We start from the raw sequence: 11,347 nt of genomic DNA on the forward strand, positions 1-11,347 counted from the left end.
AAAGCAGCCGAGCAGGCTGCCGTTAGCATCGAAAACACGAAAACTACCGAACAAGTTGACATTTCGAGATGGAAGGTGGTTTGTTATTGTAAATAAAGCTAAATAAAAATACGTTAGTATCAGGTAAATGAAACTAAAGTAATACAAAAAAATGCTTGAGTCTCATTCAGTGACCCATTTTAAAGTCGCATTAGTCATTTGGATGTATTGATTTGCATTTATTGTTTTTTAACCTCACAATCGCTCACATATGTTAGGTCCGTTACATATCATTGACCAAACATAATTATCAAAACTAAAACACATTAATCCTACGTATTGACGAGCAAAGATATCATGTAATGCTGATTGAAGATATTTTCAAGTGACAGGTAAACAATATGATGAAGTGATGAAATTAATTTTTGTTCTTCAGACCACCTCAGCTTGCACGCAAAATGTTAAGGTTTGGTTTCATTTTAACACTACTGGATGGAGCGTTTAGTGTAGATAACAAATTCAAACGCCGTTACAAGACAAGTTATCTGGCCTAAAATACTTCCCAGGTTATTACAATACATAATTGGTATAATTGTACCATTCACAATTGTTTCAAATTCAGACTATCTATGAAAATCTGACATTTTAGTTGGCAGTGTTGTGATTTGTCATAATAAATCTATTTTAGGTTATAATTGAACCGAACGTTGCTACCAGTTTGCTACATTTTTTAATAAATGAACCCACTAAGAACAATAGCTGAAAACTTTAATTGAAATGAAACATACATACTGAGCCATCCAAAAGTCTTTCTATCAAGTGAGCCATGACATTATAACCATAAAATAAAAAAATGTGGAATGAAATATTTCAAAGGATACGGACAGACTAATAAATACATAGTATATTACATTACGAGGCATGAAAGTGATACTTTGCAGACGAGGAGGCGTGTTGAATAATACGAGGATGTGAAGCGTCTGAGTACTTCTTCAAGCCTCCGAGTCACGCATAGACACTTTCATGCTGCGTAATGTATTACATTTTTTCTGAAATCGCTTTTTCAAAATGTAAAAATAAAATTCTGTCGCATCAAGTTGGACACAGTCACCTAAGTAACGATAACCATTATACCGTGTGAGCAACAAGTACTGATTGAGTTGGCAATAAATTCTGGTGACTTTTGGGTACTTTTATGTCATGTTCCAACCAGAAATAGTAGTTTATTTGACGAGTTTGTGTGTAAATTGGGCTTGTTTTGGCACGTGTGGGCCATTTTAAAACGCGAGTGAAACGAGCGTTTTAAAGGCCCAATTGACACACGAACGAGTTGAACACAACGTTTTTTGGTTCGACGAGCCCCTTAAAAGCTCCAAATCGTTTAAATCTTTCAAATTAGCTTGACGTTTCGTTTTGACAAGTTGTGACATTTATCAAAATCCGTTCACATTTTTTTGTTCGACACTGTCAGAATTTGAGAATTTTCTCCTAAAGTCGATTCAAAAATCAAAAAACCACCAACGTCGCATTTTCCTCGATAATTACTATCGGCAACGTTGTTTAGTGTAAAATTTGGTGAGAATTGTAATTTTGAGGTTAAGTGTTTATTAAATGTCTTGTTTTTCTGGGCATGTTTAAGTAAAAATAATAAGAATCAATGAAACGTGCTGCTAATAAAACAATATGAACGGAATTCAAAGCAATTGAATTTTATTTTGAATCAAATAAATGTCATAATTTATAGTTACCAACATAGTATGAAAAAATATCTACCTAGGGTTTTTTAAATTTTACCAACCTAAAGCAACAGGTGGTGGTTTTTTATTTTTGAATGGACTTTATACTCTGTCCACTCATAGATTGCTTGACATAAATGTTACTAAAAATGTTCACTTAACGCTACAACAAACAGACCCGCTGCGAAATTAAAAAAAATGGAAAGAGCAGGTTTACCTGCACGTGATGTTTTATTATTATTCTGCATGTTTGCACTTAGGAAAGACGAAAGAAAACTTCAGTATAGTAGGAGTAATATATTAGGCTTTACCATTGTCTACTTAGACAATGGCTTTACTAATACAGGGTATTTCACGAATGATGATGCGCCCGACGGAATTAAAAATGCAACCCACAATACATTTTCGAATTTCCGAAAAAAGCTGGCTAATGAAATTAAAATATCCATGTTTTTTCGGAAATGGCTAAACACAAACAAGAGATTAATATTTAATGCATGAACAAAAATTACCTCTGCATGATTATCGATGTTTGTAATTTCGCTTAAAGTGTTCATTATGGTAGATTCTTGTGGCACGCACTCACTGCACAAATTCAAAAAAATCAACAAAAAATCGCAACGGAACAGATCCAAATTGATTGATAAAAAAAATACTAACAGCCCTTTCACAATGGCGTTAACGTTACGTCGAAGTTAAAACGTTAATGTTAACGTTAGATCTAATTACATGTATTTCAGTACTTTTTATAAATTATTTCCGTTTGCTAATGTTAGAATGTAACGTTAAGAATCCAGAACATTTCTAGAACTAACGTTAACGCTAACAATATCATGCAACATTCATTTTCATCATAACGTCGTTGTGAACGGTCCACAATGAAATACATGTAATTTTGAATTTCTAGATCTAACATTAACATTAACGTTTTAACATCGAGGTAACGTTAACGCCATTGTGTATGGGCCTTTAAATACATGTAACTAGATCTAACGTTAACATTAACGTTTTAATATCGACCTAACGTTAACGTCATTGTGAAAGGGCTGTAATGACGGAATTGACAACAAGGCGAATATTTAAAAACGAAACGTTATATGACAGGACCTGACGCCGATCTAACAAAAAAATATCTTGGCCTGCTGCATGTTTAAAACAATCATGAACGACTAATACATGTGTAGATGAATGCAAAATATTACAGGTATTTATATCTGTTTTTTATTAATTTTAATTTCCATTGGGTTTGTGTACTGTTGTAATACAATTTTATTAACCAGGAGAAGTTTTAAGGTATGCCATGGTATACAGGATGTTAGGGAATGGTCTCCCAAGAATTTCAGGGTGAGTTTATCAAGGAAAATGTGGTCGAAAACCTTTATACTGCTTTTGGATAAATTGAACCATTTTCTGAAAATAAAATTGTTCCCTGTTGTTTTGGGACTGCTGAAACATTGCTTTGTGCACAAAAAAATCTTGTACCGGGTGATCAAGAAGGACAAGACAAGGGCAATACAATTAAAAACATTTTTTTATTCGGCTATTTACAACACTGCAACCGGATATGTTTTGTGGGTTTATTTGACAGATATCTGACGTAGCATTAATAACGACAAAGTGGTAGGTTATGAGAGTAAAAATTAACGGCAAAAAGAAATCAAAGTTGGAATTCGGAATAATAATCTAAAAATTAACTAAAGGAAATTGTCGAAGTGCTCCCCATTTTGCTCTAAACATAAATTAACTCTTCTCTCGAACGATTCACCAGCATGTTTAATTTAATTTGAAATGTCAAATTTGAGTTGTCACTGATGCGGCTGTCAGTGTGAAGTCGTCAACAACCGGAAGTTACTCCAGTTGTACCATTTAAAAATAAAATTCAGCATTACCAACTTAAACAGTCCTTCTTGATCAGCCCGTATGTTTCGATTTAAAAATGATTGCTTGGTAACGATTTGAAATTTACTACTTTCAAAGTCTACACTTTGACTTGATCTACCTTTTATCCGTCGCCTGCAAAGATTAGAATAGTTTACAACGCCAGAATATTCCATGGAGGAGTAGCTATGCAGATTTATGCATTTTGTGTATGGGGAATGTAGCGGAAATGCCAATGCTGCTGTCCGAAGGTATGCTTATGTAATAGCAAACGGAGGATATTTTAAGCATTTATTATGAATGTTTTCAATACAAATACAAATAAATAAAGTTACACAGAAATTAACGAATCTTATTAGGGTCAGTGCTCGATTTCAAATCCCTTTAGAGGTTGATCGAGATGTGGTATCACAAATGAAGCTGCACAAATAATTTCAGTTCATTGCAGCAATAAAAGAGGACTTACCTCAAGGTTGTGGTGAATCTAAATAAATATTTCGAATATAATTATTGATTTTGTCAATAAAAAATGCAGTCCTGGTAGTTTTTGATGATCTATTATCCAAGGGAAATATTTAAAACCGAAACGTCATTGTGACAGTAGATACCTACTCGATCAAATCTGACATGAGGCATTGTTGTTTTTGATTGCTAAGCAATTGACTTTCATTACGAAATGTTGACTAGTAGGTATTTAATTATAACAACAATAAAATGGTGCAAAAGCTCCCAAACAGTGGGGCACTACATATTTAAAATTTTTATTTTTAAGAAAACCAGTCATGTTAGGAAAAAATGGTATTAAGGTTTTCGACCACATTTTCCCTCACAAACTCACCCTGAAATTCTTGGGAGACCATTCCGTAACACCCTGTATAATGATATTTTTTGCCAGTGCAGTAACTTCTTAAGAGAAGAAGTCTTGATTGCGATTTTCAAGCTAATTTAATAGATGTGTAGGTATTTAACAGGTAACTCAGGAAAATACTGTCAATCAAATCACCTATCAGTTATGAATCATAAATGGAACCCTGTATTCAAATATGTACAAAAGTTAAGAAGTCATAACTGTCAAGAAACTGCTTTGTCAGCAATGCACGAAAATAAAAGTTTCAGGATATGAATCTATGTAGAAGGATATTCGGCAAGAAAATCGCATGAATACATTCACCATCAGTGAAGGACAAAAAATGTATCTAGTCTTTTGAAAATACATATCAAGACTAGAATTTTAAATCCTCAACAGATTGAACTTTTATTTATAAAAATGTAGTAATTCTAATACAAATTTTGCTATTTTTGTTATACATACTGGAAATATTTTTCTTTATTTTTCACTTTAGTATAATTGTATGATAACTCCTAGGATACGAAATAGGTAAACATGTCCATAACAACCGGGGAATAATACAGGGCTTAATAAGAATAAGCGGGCGTAATGAATTCATAACGCCCTCATCAATTCAAAATTGCAAAGATGCCAATTTTTTTTTTTTTTTAAGAACACGTATAGTGAAAAATAAAATCTTGTATGCACCACGGCGTTACCGAATGATTACGCCCATCGAACGATGCCCATCTCTCGGGCTAAAGCCCTCGAGCTGGATTCATCGTTCTCCGGGCGTAATCATCGTTGTAACGCTCTTGGTGCATAAATAGCTATTCCAACTAGAGTTGTCAAAATTCTTTCCGGAAATATTTTATGTATTCTTGCTTATAAGAATAAACCAAGATATCTAGAAAGTTAACGTATATAGCTTTCTCATTGGATAGGTAGTACAGGGTTATGCTAAATGATTGTAGTCGAAGCAGGCCATGCCCATGTTATGAAAGTTTTGCCGCTTTCATGTGAACTGTCAATTTTTGTCGCTGTCACTGTCATTTTTTAGGTGAAAAGTGCGGTGATGAGAATTTTATTTATTTTTTGTAAATTAACGATTGAATCCAAAAATGTTGCGTTGTTTTGCAACCAATTCTAATATTGAGTTGTTTTGCACCGAATTTAACTCCTGTGTGTAGGTACTCACTTATTCACATCACTTTGATGTTTTTATACAGAGTGGCAACCATAAATTTTATATTCAGTTTTTACGCCTACTTGGACTATAATAATTTAGAATAATCTTGTAGTCATGAATGCGATTGTCAATGAAATAACATTGCTTCATCAATACCAACACAATTACATTAAAAGTCACTACATAATAATTATTTTATAATTTAAAATATTAAGTTAATGAAACTGAAATCTGAAATAGAAAAAATAGCATGTTATACCTACTCGTTTTACAAGACATGTTGTCGAACTTTAACTTTAGCCTTTCAAATTTTTCATTAGCTGAGAAAAATTGTGGTTAAATTTATACTTCATTCCTTGATGAAAATTTTTAGTACTATGCCGGCCAAAAAATTTTGGCGTCATTGTCTGTCAATTTAAAAAAAAAAAAAAAAAATTGTAATCCGTACTTTATTGTCATCATGATTACCGTCTTGATTATGAACGTTATTTTTTGGGTGGTAAATTTCAAAACTCAAAATTATTTTGTCATTTCTACTACACAGAACGTTTACCTCAGGTTATCTATCTACGATTGTTCTAATTTTGTTCATTCATGTCGAATTTTTGGAATTTCTGAGCTTCAAACAGTTTAAATTGATTGCCAAACTGACAAGAATCGAAAGTGGGGTTACGATTCCTAAAGGTTTATTATTATTTACGTGACTATCAAGAAAGTGACGGCCAAAATTTTTTGGCCGCCATAGTACCAGGACCACCAGAAAATGTGCAGTTAACAAATGTCTACAACTGGCCAGAGTGTTGATATATCTTGGCAAGAACCAATATCTTACAGAAGGAACAATTTATTCGTCTGATTCGAAGCAAAAACAGGAGACGTCATGAGGATGAACATGGTGTCTAAAGGGACCGAAATGTTGAAATACGTGCAGTCGGAAAGGAATCGCGCGAAACGGTATGACTGACTGGTACGGTTGCAGGATCGAGAGGAGGGGGAAGTCGGTGGTGTGCGAGGCGATCATCCCCTCAGAGATCGTGCAGAAAGTGTTGGAAACGAGCACCTCCACTCTCGTCGACGTCAACAACTCAAGAACATGATCGGGTCTGTTGTTGTCGGCAGCATAGGCAGTTTCAACGCCCATTGTGACCGCCATATTTATAGCGACTGGTTAGTACATCGGCAGCAGCAACTGCAAGACTTTGATGGAGCACTGGGGCGACACCAGTGAAGATTTGTACATATTGTATTGTGTACGATGCCGTCTATAGAAATAGGAACAGTTGGGGGTGGTAGAAACTGTTCTTCCTGTTCAATCGTCGGGTCTGGAGATGTTGAACGTGAAAGGGTCGAATCCACAGTTCCACACTGCTCACTGCCCCGGCGAAAACGCCAGTCAGCTCGCTCGAATTGTCTGTCGGACAGTTCTGGCCGGAGAATTCTCCGTAATGGCCGCGCTCATGTTAGAACATTTAGTCAGGAGTTACCTCACACACAACCACAAAACGTGAACAATTTAGGTTTCTGGAAACAATTTTATCGGGTCAGTTAACTCTCCGATAAATACAAAAATCATGTAATGTGATTGGTTACTTTCTAGCGTTTTTACAGCACCGCTTGATTTAACCGGCCAGTTAATTATTGCGCCGTTCGAGAAACCGGGCATTAGTCACACCATCTATCTCGTTTCTCCATTTAAGGACTTCTAATAAAGTGATTCTAACCTAGGTTTACCTATTTTTTTTTAAGAAATGCGACTTTTATTTCGAAACGTAAAAAGAAAAAAAACTGTTGACACCATGTATACAGGCTGTCCCAAAACTGGCGTACAAACTACTTACTACCTTATCGAGGATGCTTAAATGTACATGAAGAAAATATGGAAAAAATGTTTCCGGCAAAAAATTGATTATTTTTATTATTATTATTAACGGCAATACAATGTAAACAAAGACATATTCGTACATCAATCCTATACATCATTACCTTGAAATGTTACCGTAGTGGATTTAAAATATTTTTTTCGATTTCCAAAGCTTCTAAATTCTCTATTATGCACGATTAAATATTGGTAGTGAGTGTTCTTTGTGATAATATGTACAGTCGCGAGCAATAAATTTTGATCGTCAAGGTCATTCTTTGACGCAATCGAAAATACTCCATTGTAAAACAGTCGTAAATATCATAACCTATCATCATGTTGTATGACATTAATTGTCATTTTTTCCTCAAGTTTTTGACACTTTGTTGACGTGGGCATAATCAGGCAGGGAATTTTTTAAAATTTGTGACAATCTAACCAAATTTTGAAATGACATTGACGATCAAAATTTATTGCTCGCGACAGTACGATTAGAGGTAGCTGTCATGACAATTTCATAAAGTTTGTCTAAAGATAAGTGAATTTTACGGTTTTAACAACTAAAGTACTTTATGAGGGATGTTGTAAAAGTGGGAATAACCAAATCTGCAGCTTTTCGTTTAACAAAGACAGGCACGCGGTGCAAAATTTACGACAGGGTAGCTAAATATTCTGTTGTGATGGATTTGTCGTGAACAACCCTAAAATTCCTCATAAAGTACTTTAGATGTTAAAACCATAAAATTCACTTATGTTTAGACAAACTTTAGATATATTTCAAAATAATTGACGTGTTAAGTTTACGGTAATCTCTTCTACACCGTAGTGCACCGTTAGTACGCCATTTTTGGGACACTCTGTATGTAAAAATGCGTTTAAAATTTCACATCTTTTCAAATGTTTCTGCATACGAACAAGTCAAACAGTTGCGGCTGTAGGTGTCTTCTTCTTTGTTGTACGTTTCGGGGCCAAATTCGTGGACGTGCGCAGCAACCGACGTCCTGTCATACAAACCGCTTCGCATGCTCATTCTCAGTTCTTTCAAATGCTTGTTGTATTTTTTCGTTTTTGCGATGACTTTCTTTTCTTGGCGACGCTGGCGCTCTTCTTCGATTTGTTCTTCACTGCCCCACACCTCCAAAGCGCGCTCTTCGATCTAGTATGTAAAAGAGTGCGTTGTCTCTAGGATGAAAAGTGCAATGTGGGGCTTGCTTACCTGCAATTGCAAATAAAGTTTCATCTCGCCCCATCTAACGTTATGAGGATTCTTGCGTGTGATGTACTTCAAAGGGGGCTCCCGCTTATCGAGATCGTAGTCCCTTAGTAAATACATGTTCAGAGCTTCGGTTTTTGTTATGAGTTTGTGTTCCTCAAGATCTCTGCAAAGAATTTGCCTGAGGATAGGCATGATAATAGAAAAATTATTTACTTGCACGAATTGCAACACTTAAACAGAAAATTATCAAAAAGCCATGAGACAGCAAACGGTTTTTTACATTTTTTGCAAATTGGTTGGTCAGGCTCTAGGACTGGTGGTTCCTGTGTGACGAGATTATCCTACAAAAAATTAGACGTAAATACACAATTTTTAATCAATTGTAATACATGTTACTGAAAATTCTTTCTCAGGTTCTTCTTCTAGTAAAAATCCGCCACCAGTGTCTTTATACTTGGTTGCTCCTATTTTAATTGTGGTTTTGTCGATAGACACGACAGCACTAATAATTACATAAACACTTACATATTAATTATAATTCATTATTGTAACCAACCTTTTTGCGTAAGGGTGAGAAACCAATTTACTTTGTCTGATGGTTAATGCTTTCTGACGGTTCCGCTCTATCCGGTTTATTACAGACTTAGGTAATTCTTCGCCGATTTTTTCTGTTTCTGACATTTTGTAAAAATTCACTTCGATTGTTGTGCGTCTCCAGGGCACTTATATCAACCGATTGTTGATAATAAGCCTACCTAAACGAAGAGCTATGTTACGGGATTCGCGATTCAATAAATTCAAAAATGACTTACCGCTGGGGGTGGACGTCTGAATTTTGTTGGTGTCTCGTACGCAGTGGAACTCACTTCGTGTTCGAGATGTTACTTGTTTTGTAGTTACCGACGAACTCTTTGAGACGAACTATTTTCTTCTTTGGGCCTCCCCGAGAGGGAGGGTTTTATTGTCGTTTTTGAACAGACGAATCGTGAATCGAAAAACGCGCCAATGACACGATAGTAGAGTGCAACCACTTTCAATGAAATTAAATGCTAAGATCTAATAGATAAAGAACTGAACTAATTAAAATGTAAGGAAACAACAAAAGATAAAAGTAAAGAGAGAAAAGGAAAAAAGATGAACTATGTACAAATTCAAGAGTTGTTATGAAACCCATGCGAAATAGCTATTTATTTCATCCTGTGTCAAATTTCAATACTTTATTTCATACTGTCCGGTAGATGCTCGATTGCATCATCAATTTGAGTCCGGTAGGTGAGTTATAACAGTATCAGAGCTGGAAAGTGTCACTTAGCAACACTTACCGGACTGTTTTCCTTTTATACATCAAATCTGACATTGAAAAGTGAAAAAGTAAAAAAATATTCGATCTAGAAAAACAATATCAACGGCCGTTGCCACAGGAAAAAAGGTGATGCTATTTTCACAACATAATGTGATTTTTTAATTTTTGAAATAAAATGATGATGCACAAGAGACTTCCAGTATGAAATAAAATACATTACGATATACATCCGGTAGTACGTGTAACAGGTACTCGTTTAGACATTCTAGACTCGGCTCCTAACGTCGCCTCGTCCATAATGTCTACCTCGTACTGTTACAAGTAACCTACCGGACTTATAACGTAAATTACTATTACGTCATCAGTTTGAATCCGGGAAAACTCAAAAAACGGCCGGACGCCGGTTAAGTGTTGCTATTGGAAACACAAAAGTAACAATCGCAATAACAATTATTCAGGTTTAAGAAATGTTTTATTCAAAACTACGTCTAAATACAAATTAACAATTTAACTATCTCGGCCACAAAGATGATGCTAAGTGCAGACTAAAAACGTTAGTTCACAAATAAAATAATACAACCATTTAAACCAAATCTAAAAAAATAGGCCAGCCAGTATAACCTCTTCCGTAATTTTCTTCACATTATTTTCTGATTTCCATTTACAAAAATGGCTGAAAAATTTTTGATACCTTTCACCAGACTTGCTAGGTATTAATACAGCACAGGCTTCTGCAGATTTTCTTACAATTTTTGGAGGATTTGCTTTAGAAGTCATTTTGACGCACAAAATTAATTCAACAAAATAAACAATTACCAAACAGCCGTTGCTAATCATGTTCCAAAAATGTGACTAGATTTGGAGCTTTTGTTGAATTATTTTGAAATTAATTTCAATGTTTCTTTCAAACGAAATTTGAGGCAGGATGAAATAAAATACATAACGACATTCGTCCGTGAACTCTTTTTACAGTACTCGTTTCGAGTTTCAAGACTCGGCTCCTTCGTCGCCTCGTCCTTAAACGTCTAACTCGTACTGTAAACTATGAGTTCCCGGACTTATAACGTTAATTACGATAACATACCTAGCGATGTTATGACTATCATAACCACCGCAGATGTCGGTTTGAAATCCGAGCTCGTAGAGCGAGGATTTTAAGATATCTAACGTTGTTATGATTCATAACATCCGTGGTTTGTTCAATAGTTTACCGGTTTCAGAATAAGCCGAAGAGAATTTAAAACAATTAAATCCAAAAACTTGTTTTAAAATAAATTGAGTTGATCGCGTTTGCATGATATGTTCAGGTGTCATAGTTACATTTGGTGGTTTATACAAACACACATTTCGCAAAATGAG

The 11,347-nt window shown here is 35.1% G+C and overlaps 1 protein-coding gene, 1 long non-coding RNA gene and 1 pseudogene across 2 annotated transcripts; 2 read left to right on the forward strand and 1 right to left on the reverse strand.

The window, feature by feature from the left end:
- Nucleotides 1-51: 51 nt before the first annotated feature.
- Nucleotides 52-737, forward strand: LOC138136614 (uncharacterized). The gene is made up of 2 exons (XR_011161363.1): nucleotides 52-371; nucleotides 416-737. It is a non-coding gene; the product is annotated as an uncharacterized lncRNA (long non-coding RNA).
- Nucleotides 738-6,343: 5,606 nt separating this feature from the next.
- On the forward strand, nucleotides 6,344-7,122 carry LOC138137551 (3-hydroxy-3-methylglutaryl-coenzyme A reductase-like; annotated as a pseudogene).
- Nucleotides 7,123-7,687: 565 nt separating this feature from the next.
- LOC138136894 (DNA repair protein complementing XP-A cells homolog) lies at nucleotides 7,688-9,721 on the reverse strand. The gene is made up of 5 exons (XM_069056212.1): nucleotides 9,242-9,721; nucleotides 9,082-9,187; nucleotides 8,899-9,026; nucleotides 8,686-8,848; nucleotides 7,688-8,625 (listed from the first exon to the last, which is right to left on the reverse strand). Exons 1-5 carry the CDS (start codon nucleotides 9,364-9,366, stop codon nucleotides 8,353-8,355), a joined length of 795 nt encoding a protein of 264 aa, XP_068912313.1. The 5' UTR covers nucleotides 9,367-9,721; the 3' UTR covers nucleotides 7,688-8,352.
- Nucleotides 9,722-11,347: the final 1,626 nt, after the last annotated feature.

Source organism: Tenebrio molitor, chromosome 8 (genome assembly GCF_963966145.1).
Source record: "Tenebrio molitor chromosome 8, icTenMoli1.1, whole genome shotgun sequence".
Classification (NCBI taxonomy): Eukaryota; Metazoa; Arthropoda; class Insecta; order Coleoptera; family Tenebrionidae; genus Tenebrio; species Tenebrio molitor.

Coding starts and splice junctions, on each gene's coding strand:
- LOC138136894 (XM_069056212.1), bottom strand. CDS start 9,366: ATGTCAGAAACAGAAAAAATCGGCGAAGAATTACCTAAGTCTGTAATA. Junction 9,027..9,081: donor AACCTGAGAAAGAATTTTCA/GTAACATGTATT, acceptor AATTTTTTGTAG/GATAATCTCGTCACACAGGA. Junction 8,849..8,898: donor AAGTGTTGCAATTCGTGCAA/GTAAATAATTTT, acceptor AATTCTTTGCAG/AGATCTTGAGGAACACAAAC.